Source organism: Pelecanus crispus, chromosome 2, assembly GCF_030463565.1.
Source record: "Pelecanus crispus isolate bPelCri1 chromosome 2, bPelCri1.pri, whole genome shotgun sequence".
Taxonomy (NCBI): Eukaryota; Metazoa; Chordata; class Aves; order Pelecaniformes; family Pelecanidae; genus Pelecanus; species Pelecanus crispus.
The window spans coordinates 47,669,840-47,686,511 of record NC_134644.1 but is presented as its reverse complement, the minus strand read 5'-3'; the positions used below and the strand labels follow the sequence as shown (position 1 = coordinate 47,686,511).

Sequence of the window (16,672 nt, the reverse complement as noted above, 5' to 3'; positions counted from 1 at the left end):
TCCGTGTTGTATCGTAAACTTAAGTAGCTATGCAGCTGGAGTAGCTCAGCCCCTTAAAAAGGTGGGGAGAAGGTCCTTTGGATAAAGAACTTGGGGGGCCAGATCTGTAAATTGTTATCGTTGTTGTGTACACTCTGAAAAATTGGACATTAGTAACCTTGTAGTCTTTTAACATTAATTGTTGTACAACTACTACTCGCAGCATTCAGTCCTGAAAATACTGTAACTAACTAGAAAGCAGTTCAGTGTAGGAAAAAAGTGCTAAGGAAAGTAGATTGATTGTGAGTTTGGTGACTTTATCCTTTTTCATATAAGGAATGGTCCAGGGTCCTACAGTAGCAGCCTTTGCACTAGTAGTCTGAGCCACTCCAAAAACAGGCGAGGGGGGCAGGGAAAGAGGATTCCATCTTGAAAACAAGGGATAAATTAGCACCCAGGAAGAGCTGTACTCAATTGCTGTGTCCTTTGAAGCACTGTCGGTGAGGCAATGCTGCTAGCTGAGTCATTCCCCCTGCTTTCAGGGTCAAGCTAGTACTACCAAGATAGTAACTGACAGCTGGAAAAGCAGCTTCTGTTGGGGGAATTGAAATTGCTGTTTTGTTTTGCTCTGGGACTTTGTTTCCGAGTTGGTAATGAAGGCCCTAGTTCTTTGCTTTGCTAGAATAAACCTGCTTATTTTTCACTTTTTAAATTTATCTAGCGTATGAATCCATTCAGGTGAGGCTGGCGAGCGCACAGTTCCTTGCTTTTTTGCAAGTAGTAGGTTCATGCAGGGTAACGTGTGTGCAGGCAGACTTACTTGAGGCTAGAAACCCCAATGGTTGTGTTCTGCATCCTGCCAGGCTTGTCGGGTTGGCGTGAGGGCTGATGTTTTCAGGTTCTCAGAAGAAGCCTGCTCAGACGGAGATAGATCAGCACGCTCTGGTAAGGAACACACAGTGGAGAAACAATGTGCTGGTTGAAGAACGCCCCTGATCATGACACCACTTCTATAAAAGTCAGGAGAAAGTGAACTCCCTCCCACTGCACACTCCTGTCCTGCATGGCCTGTAATTTACATAGGCTCTTCTATGAAGAGCAGCAAAAGAAATGTCTCGAAAGCATCAAATGGTGCAAAAAATTTACCACCTTGCTCAAGAAATTTTTATTCTGTATTGCTGTTCTAGGTTAGGATGGTTATTCAGCTGGCTTCCTGCGTGGTGTCCCACATCACTTCTACACCTTAAAGAGGCTGAAGACAAAATGCTAAAATGTAAGTCTTTGGTTTTTAATAAGATTTATAGATATAACTAGATTTTCTATAAATTTATGTTAAATATAACATCAAATATATGATCTAGTTAAAGCTGTCCCTGCTTACTGCAGGCGGGTTGGGCTAGATGACCTCTAAAGGTCCCTTCCAACCCAAAGCATTCTATGATTCTATGATATAATCAAAGAAGTTTTTAAATATGGCTTTTACACTGTGATGAAATAAACAGGTTTAAAATTATATTTTCATTGTTCCCTTCTTTAGATATTTGATTGTAGGCTCTCTCCTTTGAAAGGGAGCTCCTATTTAAAACGGTGGTTTCCGTAGAATGTACTTCAAATTTTATCAGGCATGTCTGGCAACATCACTTTTTCCTACTTTTTCTTCAGGTATTGCAAGCACATACAATAAACAATATGTGTATATATCTAATGGAAATAAAATATGGACACTGACATTCTCTCCAGACCTTTCACATAAAACTCCACTTGTTCTCCTGCATGGATTTGGAGGCGGTGTTGGAATGTGGGCTCTCAATTTTGAAGACCTCTGTGAGAACAGGACCGTTCATGCTTTTGACCTCTTGGGATTTGGACGTAGCAGTAGACCACACTTTGACACTGATGCTCGGGAAGCAGAAAATCAGTTTGTGGAATCCATAGAAGAATGGAGAAAGGAGATGGGATTAGAAAAAATGATTTTACTTGGACACAACCTAGGTGGATTCCTGGCTGCTGCTTACGCATTAAAATACCCATCAAGGTATGTGAAAATAAAGGAATGAAGGAATTCCTTTTCTGTATTTGACTAGTGACTTTTAACACAGATTTTATTTCATTAGGCTCTTTACAGACCATCTTTAAGTTAATGGCTGTGCTGATTTAAAGAAACTTGATACTGAATTTTAAGCCCAAAGTATTAATTGTATGGTTTGTTTCCAGGTAAATAGAAATAAGTAGGCATGGTAAATATGCTTTTCTGTGTACTTTTCTGTACCTCTTTGTTCAGTGCCCCCTTGCCACGTTATAAGGCAATACAGCAAAGATCATATTTGTGGGTGAATGTTGTCTGACATCGCTGATCAAACATAGGTTTGTGAAGGGAAAATAGGCCTGTTTCTGCCAAACTTTCCATTATTATGGATAACATTGAAACTTCTGAACATAATTCCTGTAGGTAATTTATGCCTATATGCTAGCAGTCGGCCTGGTGCCAGCATGATGATGTAAAAATTATTTTAGTGACTGTTTGGTTTAAATTGTCTGTATGCCACTTCATATTTCTTCTTTGTAAAACAACCCAGCTGCAGCAGTCCTGTAATTGTATTTCATCAGCATTTTCTGCACCACATTGTGGCCAACAACTAATCCATTTTTTCCCTTAAACTAATAATTTTTCTCTTTTTTTCATATAGTCTGGTTATATAGCCCCAGGTGAGCTAGGATCCCGCCAACTGAGGTCATTCTGTATCAAAAAAGGACATTGCTTTTGTTTAGATACACAGAGTGGACTCCTGTGAAAAACTGAATATAAGTTTAGCTTTCCACATCATATGGCAGATTCTATATTATACAAAACACATCTTATTCTTTTATATTCACATCAATTTATACCATATACATTTATTTGTCTCTCATTTGTAGATTTTGAAATAAATTAATATATAATTTTTTTGCTAAAATACTTTGCCTCTTTCTTTGCAAGTGGATGACAGCTGGCACATGCTGCTGGAAATGATGTGTGAAAGTAGGTGTGTGCCTAAATCCAGAATTGCAATGAAGAAATGCAGCCCTCTGCTCTACGGATGTAAACCTGTTGTCCTTTGGGGCATAAAGCAGCTTTTAGCTAACTGTAGTTAATTTCTTGTAGGGATCGCTTACAAGTTCCTTACCCGTTTTTCTGAATTATCTATAAATGGCACTGGCTTATCCTTGTGGGCTGGGGTATTGTTTCTGCCCCCTGCTGACTTCATCGAAAGAGACACTTTGTTTTCATGCCTCACTGTGCTTAAGTTCGGGTTAATTAATTTGGGGGTGTTTCAGTTTGTGCTCTCACATTATTAATGTTTCTCTGAAATTAAAACTAACACCATCAAATTAGCAAATTGACTGGTAGTTTCTTAAGACAGCATTGAATCAAGTGATAAATATAGCATAGCTTTCAGCCAGATTATCTAACAATGCATTAGAGGTTTAAGGGACTCATACATATTGTTAGGAAAGTAGATCTGCTTCTCCAAGCTTAGATGACCTGTTAATTTACTACATTGTACCAAAGTTGTTCATGGGACATCTGAGGTTACTAATCCAAAAAGATTCCCATTTAGAATATTCCCGGGTTGTGGTGGGTCATGATTTTCAAATATTGCAACTTCTAGACTATTGCTTTTGGAATGATTCTCATGGTCAACTTCCCATTATCCTGGGTTATGTTCTAGGTTTGATTACCAAAAGGAGAAATGCCAAATAGGAAGGAAAGTATTAAGAAAGGAAACATGAAAAAACACTTAACACTATTCATGTGTTTGCTGTAATTTCTCCTGCTTGGTTTGTATAGTTAAGTTCTACCCTGTCCTCTCTTACTGTTGGTGTTTGCTGCTGTGTGCAGTTATACTCATGGCTGAGCTGACAGGCAAGAAACATCTATGCGCGGTAAATCCTTTTCAGTGCCTCACTTCAAGCACAGATTTTTTGTTTCCTGACTGATTATAGTCTAGAAATAGCCCTTAGAATAATTTCTGACATTGTTTTAGGCACTAAGAACTTTGCTGTATTAAGTATCTCATCTCATGGCTTTGAAAGAGAAGTTATCAAGAAGGTAAAGATGATGCAGCTTGCATGGAAAAATCACCTTAAATATGCAAAACTATAGTTAAGAGTCAGTTTTTCAGTAATCGTCAGTATCTAGGACAGGTAGAGTAGGTGTCATTATGGGATTAAACAGAAATGGATGATTCCAATCTACCAAGATGAAATAGATTTTTTGCTTGAGGGGGACTCGCAGCATGAAGTGACTGATAGTTGCATGTGCTGGAGACTCCTATTATGCTCTCTGTACTGAGATTCCTTTGAGTAATAATTTTATAAATTGTCTCTCTGACATTTCTTTCATGACCTAAAATCAATAAATTTAGAAAACATCTGCTAATTTTGCTCTGCCTCTCCCAGTTCAAATATTACTTTTCCAGATAAATTGCATCTCTTCTTGGAACAGAGATCTTAGATGGCTTGGAAAAGACAGACTTTTAGCAAGTTCACTTAAATGAACAGATGCAATTATCTTCTTTTCTCTCAGACTAAACTGCTCCTGCAAATAATATTGACTGAGTGTATAGATTAGGCTATTTTTAAGAATAGAAACAAGACTGGCCTTTTTCTCAAATGTGTATGACAGTGGGTATCTATTGAATACTGAGTTTCTCATTGTGACATGAGCTTCCAAGTTTCTGGTGTTCATACGTATGATTAGTTGCAATTCAGTCTCTCTCTAATTAGTAATCGAAAGCAAAACCATTGATGAATCAGAAACTAGGTAAGGTCACTATGATAGAGGTGACTAAAACAGGTTGCATAGTCCACAGATAGCGTATTTCTGTCATACTCAGTCAAAGGAAAGTTAATGTACTCTAAACCTCTGAACCTTTTTTGCCAACAGGGTCAAACATCTTATCTTAGTGGAGCCATGGGGTTTTCCAGAAAGGCCTGACAATGCTGAACACGAAAGACCAATTCCAATCTGGATCAAAGCCCTAGGAGCCATATTGAGTCCATTTAATCCATTAGCTGGGCTGAGGATAGCAGGACCCTTTGGTGAGTTTTAGCTACTCTTAAATACTGTTTAGTTTTCATTGAACATAAACATGGGGCAGATACCACATTAAAATAAGCTTTGTTGCAAGCCCATATGACCCACAGAGAAAAGAGTTGGCGGAGAAAGTCGGAGGAGTTGAGGAAAGATGAACTCTTTAGGACAGGAGGGCAAGCTCTTTCTATTAAAAATACTAGTATGATAGTTTATAGAAAGCTACATTATATTATTGTAGGCTACAGTCATAGTGAGTCAGATTATGTGGACATCTGTTGGGGAAGCCTGACAAAGAGGCATGAATGTGAAAAGGTTTTTTTTCTGATTGCCTCCGGTCACAGTCCATTTAGTTTCCCTTGCAACTACAGTTTGATGGACAAACAGGATTTCCAAATTTGGTTAACATTAGAAGGTAGTCTCTCATAAACTCATTTGTCTTTGGCCTGAGTTTAGAGAAGCTAAATTGAAACTGGGTTCTTTCCATTAGCCATTTCCCTATTACTCTAGCAAATTTTGTGGGTCTCACTGGTGTCCTGCATTACAGTGGCAGTCTGTCCTTCCTATTTCTACATTTCTTCAACAGCACTGTTTATGTTAGATAAACTCTGTATACCCTAATCCTAGGACTAGGTAGGGATGAGCAAAAATACTATGGTTTTGGTTTATGTGGGGAGTGGGAAGAAGGGTGTGATCAAATCTTAAATTCATTATAAGTACTCCTTTGAGAGGGGAAAGAGATTTTCTGTCTGTTACTCTGTACTACAGGAGTATCTGCTGGAGAGGCTTGGAAAAATACATTCTTCAGGCACCTCACAAGTCACAATTAACTCACCTCTTCATCATTTTTAGTATTCAGTCTGAAGATCACTAATGACATTTCTAGGCTTTGTTTACATTTAAACCACATCTGTTTCCTAAATCTCTTTCTATCGAATATATGTTTTAATATGCTGATCTATTTCATTGTTTTCAGGAGTGTGACAAAATTAGCTTTTCAGACAAGCAACATGTTTTGTACAGTTTGGTTTTTTTTAAAGTAAAATGCTAATTTTGTGAACAAAACAACCTAAGCATATTGAATGATAAACACTGATTTAATGCCTTTTATCCAATAACAAATGCATGCATGAATCAATCCATGTGGAAGAGTTCAAAGCTGAAGTTGTCTCCCTTAACAAGTAAGTGCAGTCAAAATCATGCTGCAGAAACAGACCCTGTCTTGGCAAGGTATCCCCAACTTGGCCTCACTTACAGGTTGCTGTGGAGGGCAGTGCTTTTCAAAATTTTTCATCCATTTCTCACTCCCTGCCTTAAAAAAGTTTTCTGTCATCAACTTAATGTGCAATTCTTGACAGGTGAAGCATAGTTCTTAGAGAAGGGTGTTTAAACACTGTGCTGCAGTGTAGGCATCAAACCCAACCTGATGAAGGCACTGAACCAAACCCAGGTTTCCTTCTACATGCACGTGTGCTTAAGCTGCTGGGCAGGCATAGCTGTCTGATCCTCACCATAAAGCCAGTTGCTCTTGTTCAAAAGTATGAGTTAGGCACTTAAATGTGAGCCAGGTTCTTTGGGATATGATGATGGTATCACATGGATATTTAATCAGACCCGCAGACAGATGCTTAAACCTGGGAGAGAGACAGAATCCAGAGAGATCTTTTTCTTTGGGTGGTTTCCTGTTAGTTGGTTTGCACATTTTCCTTCACTTAACTGGAATAGTCACCCAGGAGGCTCACAGTAATAGGGGTTTTGGTGCTTAGATTGGATTTGTGAATTCCATTCCTAGAGCTGAATGCCTGGAAATTCCTCAGGACAGCTGTAATGTCACTGTGACCACACCCTTTTTGTGGAACTCAGTCTTCAATGTTAGTGTTTCTTTTAGTATTTCCATAAACACTATGGAAAATGTCAGCCAGACAGTTGAGGGTATCTTCAATAAACATTAGGAGAATGAACCAGTGTGATTTCATTCCAAAATTTTTTCCAATGTGCTTTGACTCCTTGTTTCATTCTCCCCTGTAAATTCCCAGGGAAGGATAACAGTTTGTGATTGGACCCACTGACAAAAAAAAAGTGTTTACTTTTTATCAAAATGGAAAGTGAGTTCTAAAATTTGGTAACTTTCAGTCCCTTAGTTATTGGAAATGGGGTTGCTGTGGCCTCTATGCTGATAGCAGGGGAAGATACAGAATTAGTCTCTTTCTTCCAGGTACTCTCACTCCAAGCCAGCTGCATCATTTGTGTTCAAAAAAAACCCCATACAGACAGAAGACAACAGAAGTCCAGCAATTGAACTCTCTATAGAGAAAATACAAGCAGCAGAGCAAATTGCAGAATATTTGCAAAATCTTCATTGCTTCAGGGCTTAAATTGCTGTTTCATAAGGGAATTATTTTCTCTTGCACTGTATTAGTTTTCTAAATTGATCTAAAGCATACATAAGGGTGTGTTGCAGTCATCTAATCTCAAGGTTACAAAAGCATAGATGACTGTGACAAGGTTTACATAAATAGGATCAGGCCTTTGGCCAGGGACAGGTGGGAAGAAGTGACATCATCATAATTGCACAGATTAACAACAGTATTCTCAGTTGATAAACCCAAGTGGTAAACTGTGAGCCTATCTCTTCAGGCATGAATAATATTCTTAGACTAAGATTAGCCTTTGGTGAGGCTCTTGTCCCAAAGATCCATCTGGTCAACTAGAATAGGCTTCTTCCTTAAAGAAGTGATTCAGAATAGGAGCTTAACTTTAGAAAGCCTGAACCGGCCCCTCAAGGGACCTGATTCTCTACTTTGGCTGTTAAGAGAGCATGGGGACAGTAGCTTTCCTAGGTTAAATCTCTTCATTTATACCAGTTCTTGTGTCTTATACTCATGTAAAGATTTCTACACCTGTTTTTCAGCATAGACTTCTGTTCTTTCGACTAAACAGTAGTTAGATGAACTAGCTTCAGAAAAAGACTGTTCTGTAAAAGGAGAGCACAGACTTACATCTAAGGAAGAAAAACAGCCCAGCTTTTTCAACAGTGCCTTCTGGTTCTGAAAGGTGGGATACTTTTGGCCCACCCAGTGCTGCCAGAGCAAGGAGAAGGAGCGTGTTGGTATCATGTGAGACTAAACTGGTGGCAAAAAGATAACTCTGCTTAGCCCTTTTTCTAGTCCCCTTTGCATGTTTCTTCTATTGCTGCAGTGGCGCTTCTCAAACATTCCACGTGTGTATTCAGCAGGGATTGAATTGCCCCTCTTCTGGTGCAGCATAAAATTCTTTAGAATATTTCTATTTCATTCCTGTTTGGTGTAATGCCATCATGTTTTCCTAAGACATGCAAGTGGTGAAACAAAACATTGGTTTAGAAGTTGTCAAGCTTAGCCACAAGTTTAAAGGCAATGTGTTTGGAGGGTTGTAATGAAAAGCATTAGGCAATCTGATAAAGTTGTCTGTACTAATTTCTCCTCTAATAGTGTTTTCTGTTTTAACAGGATTAAGCCTTGTTCAGCGTTTAAGACCAGATTTCAAGCGAAAATATTCATCCATGTTTGATGATAACACTGTGGCTGAATATATCTATCACTGCAATGTACAGTCACCCAGGTGAGTATGAGTTTCCCAGTGTATGTTTTGAAGCCTGTCTTTCATTTACTGAGTGCCCGCTTCTCCCTCCAATGGCTATGGCAACAGCATGCATGCTTTATTTTTTTTTTTAAACTCGTAACATTTATTGCATTAATTGAAGAAAAAAATAGCATTACACTTTTTCTGAATTCCAGAAACTGATAAATGTAAAAGCTATCCTAATTCTATATTTCTTCTAAACTACCTGTGTGTTAATTCTGAGAGAGTCTAGGCACTAGTTTTTAATAAAAAAACCTGTTAACAGTAGTTTAATTTGTAAAGAATTTCTTAAAAAAACTTAAAAAATAAGGCATTTTTTTCTTTTAAGTGTTTACCACTCAGCACTGTAAAAACATAGGCTCTTTCTGTTGAAAATTACATGCAAACCTTGATTTGTTAATAGTATAAAAATCCCAGCCTCATGTACTATTGCAGTCTGTGTTACCAAAAGGCACAGATACTCCAATTCAGAGAAAAGGCGGATGCAATGGAAATTTAATTTTTTTTACCCTTTTGAATGACTTGAAGCGGTGAAACAGCTTTCAAGAACATGACTATTCCTTACGGATGGGCAAAAAGGCCAATGCTGCAACGGATTCCACAAATGGATGGAGACATTCCTATCACTGTGGTCTATGGAGCACGTTCATGTATAGATGGCAATTCTGGCAGCACTATCCAGTCTCTGAGACCAAATTCGTACGTGAAGACAATAGTAAGTTGACTTTTAAAGCAGTTGTTTGTTTATTTTGTGGATTTGTTTAAATCATATCTATGGGGTTTTTTATGCCATCTGTAGAAATGCTCGCCCTTTGGTTTAAAGCCCTGGGGTAATAACTTCTGATTTCTGTAACAGCGCGAGAGGAAACAAGTTTTAGATTAAAGAAAACGTAGACAAAATAGTATTGAGTTCCCAGAGTAAGAAGGAAATTTACTGTAGCACTAGAAGCTGAATTAGATCTTTGAGCAAGGCCATTTTTCTGCTCTACAAAATATTTTGCTCTATGATGTGCTAATACAAGTAGTTTTGTGGTCACTGGTAAGTATCTGGGGTTTTGTCTCTGTTTTAAACCACAGCAGTCCTAATACTGCATACATGTATGATGTAGTGAGGAGGCGCTCATAAACTGTTCTAACCTGTCTGTATAATGCTTTTGTTTCTCTGATAAGAGAGTGGTTTGTACCTGCTGCTTAGGTTCTTGTAAGTGTCTTTAAGTCTTTAAAAAAAAAAAAAAATACTTAGTGTTGTCTTCCTAGCTAATACATTCTTGTTTAGAGGTATGGCACTGTCATTTAAAATGTGTGTACTTGCAACTTGATGTGAATGTGCATGCTGCATTTTTGTTAATTTCTATAAAAACAAACAAATTTAAAAGTATTCTTCACGCATTGTCACATCAGTCAGCCATGATAATTGAATATGCATATATGTTACAATGCTATGAGGTGATAAAATGTTTGAATACACAGCTGTCTTCTTACTGATGTCTAGGTCTATCTGGACAGAAGTGTACAGTACGTGATGTCGATAGTATACTACGACAACTCATTCAAATAAAATTTTATCATCTTGATATAGCTGACATCAGAGCTGGAACTCAGAGAAAAGACATTGTTATTGAACTGTTTGCACGTGTGAAGGAGCACAAAGAGGTTTCATAAATGTTGATATGCAGACTGAAAGTGTCGCTTAACTGCTTAACCAGAGAGAAAGTTGTAACAAGTCACTGTTAAGAAGTGTACAATAGATTGCTAGGATAAGCATATACCATTCAGGCAGATTTTTCCAGTCTGGTCAATGGCTTTTAGAAGGGACTGTGGAAAACCTTATTGTATTCCAGGTTAAAATTTTGTCAAGCCAAATACAGATTCGAAAAGGTAAATTGGAGCGGTAGAAATTATAGGGGCATTCAAAAAACCATAGGAGGGAAAGGGTTCTCATGAGGCTGAGGCTGAGACATGGACTGGCAGCGCCATCCTTGGTAAAATGCGCAGAGGTTCTGGGGTTTTGTTACGTGTGTTTATTTCTAATGAATTTTTACTTTGTGGGGTTTTTCAACACAATAACATAGCTATACTTTTATGGGCTTCAGTTAGAGAGTTAAGAGGAAGTGTTTTAATGGAGGGAGGGGAAAAATAGATTTAAACACAAATTAGTGTTGGAGTGTTTATAAAATGGAAAGAAAATAGCTCAAGTACCTTTGTACACTATGGTGATGACTTGCTTTGCACCAGTTTTGGCAAAAAATGGTAAATTGTAGAAACAGGGCAACCACCCTATGTGTGGTTACTTAAGTCCTTTAATTTTGTTATTTGTTACATAGTTGCTGTGAAACAATCTAGGTCACAAAGGTGGGGTTTTCCCCCCATATATTGCATCATTTGGATTTTACTTGTCCCTGCTTAACATAGTAGTCGTTAATTCTGAGGGTTGAAATCTGCTTCCACAAGTCTAGAAAAATCCCCAGCAATTTAAGCTTCTGAGTTCTTAATCATTTATCCTAATACCTTCTTTAGGCTCTTCCACATCATTTTTATAATAAAAGAATATAAATTATTTGATGCTCTCTCTTTAATGCAAACACTTACAGAACTAAAGAGCAACCTGGCAGAACTATTTGAGTGGAGAATGAAGGAGACTAATCAGAAGTTTGATACGTAAAACATGTTCTCCTAAGTTTGTTTTGCAGTGACTTGTGTCTGCTTGAATGCTGTTTCTTTCAACATGTTGTGCAGTTAAATAAGCAGTAATTTGACCCTCTGTTCTTGTGTAGCAAAGTTCCTTCAACGGGTGAAACAAGCTTTTGTTTTTCCTTATGTTTACAGTCCTTTTTAGGCTGTATGATCCCACCTCCTCCCAGCAGTTGCGCTAACTGCATTAACACAGCCTGGGTGCAAGAGATCAGTTCCAGTTTTGAAATTTGTCTTTTCAAGTAATAATGTATCAAGTAGGTAATGTGTAAAAGTCAGGTTCTTCACATATCCCAGTATTTATTTATTTGTTTATTACATTCTTGTGATTTTGACCTGTTTCTTCACCTTTATCCTCTAGGCTATCCTTGGTGCAGGTCATTATGTGTATGCTGATCAACCTGAAGACTTCAATCATAAAGTGAAAGATATCTGTGATTCTGTGGACTGACTGTCTTCTGTTCTTTAGAAAGTCATACTGTAGATAGCATTTAATAGCAATACTCTCTAGGAAATCACTAAAGAATGCGGAGCTAATGGAACAGGCTCTGTTTGCACACTGTTTCTTCTAAGAAGTTATTTGCACACTTAAACCACTTAGTGCCTTTTTGGGGTAGTATAGGGAGAGTTGAAGCAAACTTTGTACAGCTTTGAGATTCGTCCTTAGATCATTGGCCTGTCATGTATGAAATTACATACAACTTTTGAAACTGGAATTTTCTTCGAAATGTAATTGAATTTTGCACACAATGAACTTTTAAAGATGCTGAATTCTCCACTAACATAGAGAACTGTATCAGTATGGATACAATGTATAAAATGCAATTTGGTTTCTTTATAAACAGTCATATTTTTTAATTGGTGTTTCATAGCAAGAATATGAAATTCCTTATACATTTTATTTTTGGAATCCAGAAGTCCATATACAATATTTTAAGAGGCTGGTTTTTTTGTTTGTTTTTTTTTTAATTGGAGTGATAACAGCTTATGAAGCTGATTTTGGGGGAGGGACAGGGTCAAAATAATGAGCAGTGTCTATCACTGAAATATGTGTGTTAGTTTGTAAGGAATTGGGGCTCAATATTAGGAAATCTTTCTTCTGCTGGATTTTATTTCCATTTATCTCAAGGCGTCTTTTTCCATCTGTGCAACTTTTACGGAAGGCTCAGTTTGTGAGAGTCAATGATGTCACCAGCACTCATGCTTCCATGAGTATTTTGATATGTAGATTTCAGTGATTTAAAATACAGAAGATGGCTTGTTAGTTACTCCGTCTACTTTTAACACTTTACTGCAAGATTTGTTACTAGCCTAAACCTAACAATTGTAGATCAGTTGACAGGATTTTGATTAGGGATAGGGAATGGCCATCTGAATAGTGGGCATAATTCCCTTTTTCTTCAGGTAGAAAACCTAGTCTGCTTTTTAATAAATTCAGGGTGGAAGAGAGGCAGAGGAAGAATATTGATGTTCTCTAACTGGGAACTACAACGGGTTAGTGTATTTTAGTTAAAAGCAGCCTCCTTATAGGAAGGATTATTACTGGAATGAACAATACCACTGTAACAAATTGTAATTCTGTTTCTTGGAGATTCTTTATATAATTATATATTTTAATTGAATATTTCAATATCAGAGATAATCCAGTCTCTGCATCTTTTTGAAACCGTAGTTTGACGTTAGTTCTTCACATGCTTAGTAAACTATATTAAGCAAAATACTTTGTCACTTTAAAGCCAAATTATGCGGTGGTTTGTTTTTTAACAAGTTTACATAAAACTATTGATCTGCTTTTGAATATTAAATTGACTACTGAAGAGTTCTTGATACTTTTATACATAGAGAATTTGAATTAATGATAGCACCGTCTTAAAGCTTGAGTGGGATTCTGTGCATTTTTTTCTCAAATTAAGGAATTGTTGCACATATTTATGATGTAGAAGGCAAAGATACCTAAAATATTAAAGAAATACTCTGAATATATTCCCAGCCGAATATAATCTCTCTCTTTCGGAAGGAGATATTTATCTATATGGTGCTATGTAAACATCAAACAGTCTTTGTGACTGCCTTGACTGGTAGCACTTGATACCTAACAAGCTAAAGATTTTAATTAAAATTAACTATTGAATTAAATTACTTTTTCAATTGGAAGATGCCAGAATTTTTAAACAAAATTTCAGGATATTTGCTAAAATCTTGAGTTCAAAATGGAAAATCAGAGTATCAGTTATATTTTTGAATATAAGCTATAAATTATCAGTCATGCCACCATTTAGGTGGATGCCTTCAGTATGTATTTACACCCTTTTAAATGTCTAATTTGTATTTATCAACTTAAAACAGCTGTTCTAATTGTGTGTAAAAACCTAATGCAAAAATGTATTTTGAATCTCCTCCAAATAACAAAAGGTGAAACAAACTATTGGTATTTTCAGATAGCACTTACTGATGGGAATTCTAGATTCCACGTCAAAAGATGGAAGTAGGGATAAAAATTGCACACTGAATATGAATATTGTTTTATATATCCCTTGCTTTTTCAGCTTATTGTACTAATAAGTACTGCTTAAGTTTTGCACAATAAAAAAAAAAATCTTAAATGTTTGATTAATGTTAAGACATGATGTTGCTTTTGTAAAAAATGTGTGTAATTAAGCCCTGGAAATCAAGAGTAATTAGTAAGTTGAGCTAAACCATCCAAAATGTATTAAAATATGGTAATGCTTATTTTCAAATGTCTCAATGTTGTTAGGTTTTCTTGAATTTAACTGAAACTGGTAAGCATTTGTCAACAAGTAGCTGCAAGCTCAGAATATGTTTGTTGGTTATCTTCCAGGCAGTATTAGATACTGCTGTGAAGGTTGAGATGGAATTCTGAATATCCTATTGTGTGCAACATAACCCAATAAAGTTACTTTAATAAACATCATAGGAGATGCTGAACAGAAAATGAATGGCACATACTGGAAAGACTTGAGCAATTACTGTCTAGGAACAAGCTCAGTTTCTCCAGGAGTTCTGTTTCAGTGCAATGACCAGTTGTTTAAATGTACTGCGGCGAGCACTGAGTGCTGATGGTGCTATTTTTATTATAGCGCTATAAAATAAGACAAGAATCACAGGCATAAGCGCACCCCAAGATCTGTCCCATTCTAGCATGAAAATGAAGACAGCTTTGTACCAGAGGCTAGGGCATAACAAAAAGAATCCAAAATATTAATAAAATCCAAGATTAACTAAGTCTCCAGGACACAGTCTTCTTCCTGAGGTTGTTGTGATAAAATTTTATTAAAGTAACTTAGTAATATTTTGTTTGCATGGCTGAGTTCATCTTGTTACGTATTGAACCCTGGCAGATTAGATTTTAGTTCTGAAAAACTGATTTTCAGAGAAGTAATTTATTGATAAGACTCTATAATAAAACATTCACAACCATCACAAAAAAGTCCTCATTTGTATCTGATTGAGAAATGGAAATGGAGAATGTGAATTTGTAGGCGTTGAGCTTGGAAAAATGGGTCCAGACAGGAGAAATGCCATCATCTGGTTTCACTTGAATGAAACCAGTGCTGGCATTTTTTTTTAAACCTTATCTTTTTCAGGTTGCTACAACTGTTTGTGCTGAACTGATGTGACAGTCTCTGTCTGAAACACTCTCTGTGGTCCATTGTGGTTGCTCAGATTCCCAGTCCTTCCAGATCACAGTTATTCAGCTTTTTGAGTGGGAGTAAGACAAGATTAAGTACAATAAAAGCATCTGGAGTCAATGTATGGGCAGACATATTCAGGATTGTCTGTTTTGCTAGCATTCACTAAAATGTGAGCCTCCAGAAGCCTAAGGCTATTAGTCAACTGCTGTTGAAATGGGTCATTTCGTAGGGCTCCTCCAGCTATCTGTCATTTCGTTGGGTTCTGTTACGTCGGCCAGTTCACTGCCAGCCCATCCTGCGACGTTTAAGCATGACAGCACACCCAAGTTGCCAGAAGCCTTCATCCGGGGATTTATTTTGTAGGAAACACAAGTGAAACTTGTCAAAGGGTGAGTCACTAGAGGTAACTGGAGAGAGACACATTTTAGTGGGACTAGCGAGCTCAGATCAGGACACAGCTGTGTGCAGCAACTGCTTTCTGGTAATAGTGGCAGTAAATGAAAATGGTTGGAGACTTCAGGTTTCCAGGACCAGTGCGTAGAGCAGAGGAACATAACTGGAATGACAACATATGCTACATGGAACAGTAAGAGCTAGAAATGAATGACATGGCTGAAAACAGCAAAATTCAGCTGAAGGGGGGGGGTGTGTGTGTGCAAGTTTGTTTCAAGAGCTGGTTTTGCTCTGGATGAGGATAAGGGAAATGGTGAGGGAAAGGCTCAGGGGTGCCTAGAGCATAGAGGGAGCGAGGGCTGGCAAACAAGGAGAGAGAAGAAGCTGGCTAACGTGCCTGGAGTAGGTGTGAAGTTCTGCGCTAGAGCAGAAGGTAGCCTGCTGCTGAAGGAGCGCCTGCAAGGAGATGGCAAAGCCCCAGGTGGCCAGCATCTGTAATCCAGCTGAGCGCTAAACTGAAGTGTCTTCTCATATGATGAATTCCTCATTGCCTCCCTAAAACATTGAATCTTTGTCTTAGCTATAGCTTTCTCTCTGGGTGCTGGAGCTAGGCAGCAAGCTAGTGTTTACTGTTTACATCTCCAAGCTCCCTTCTGCTCAGTTTTATTTGGGCTAGCTAGGGCTGCCCCCCAATAACATGGCTTCGCAAGGTAAGGAAGATGCCTGCTGCACCAGCTAGAGGGAATGCTGTCTGGCAAGCTTGAATCTACAGTACGTGGGGCACTGTAAAGTTTTGGTATCCCTACTTTGACTAAAGCTTGTCCTCTGAATGCAAGTGCTATTTCACAAGCTGGACACTGTTGCCCTCAGACTGGTACTCGGATGGGAAACATTTAAAGAATGGCTGTCTCCTGCAGCGCTCAAGAAATTGTGAGAAACTGTATTCTCGCAAGTCAAAAATGAGCTGATGGCAAAGCATGAGGTAGGGGGAGATGCTGGACTGCCTGAGGTAAGATGAAAAATCAAGATGTATAACATGACTCGTCACTAAAGATCATAAATCCATCTTTTACAAGAGGAGTGGAGGCCTTTGGCTATATTCCATTTTGCCTCATTGCGTTTTGATCACAGGAATATCCTACCTTAAGATTTGGATGTGGTCAGTAGAATGTGGAAATATAAAATACAGAAATATTTGTTATGTATATCTTAAAAATAAGAAACACAAGTAGCAGGAACTTACTGCACTGAAATTTAGACA

General features: G+C 37.8%; 1 protein-coding gene across 1 annotated transcript; it reads left to right on the top strand.

The window, feature by feature from the left end:
- Positions 1-1,209: 1,209 nt before the first annotated feature.
- Positions 1,210-14,693, top strand: ABHD5 (abhydrolase domain containing 5, lysophosphatidic acid acyltransferase). Its single transcript, XM_009489420.2, has 6 exons — positions 1,210-1,252; positions 1,642-2,014; positions 4,907-5,061; positions 8,542-8,653; positions 9,203-9,389; positions 11,727-14,693. The coding sequence occupies exons 1-6, from the start codon at positions 1,243-1,245 to the stop codon at positions 11,814-11,816; spliced, it is 927 nt and encodes a 308-aa protein (XP_009487695.2). The 5' UTR covers positions 1,210-1,242; the 3' UTR covers positions 11,817-14,693.
- Positions 14,694-16,672: the final 1,979 nt, after the last annotated feature.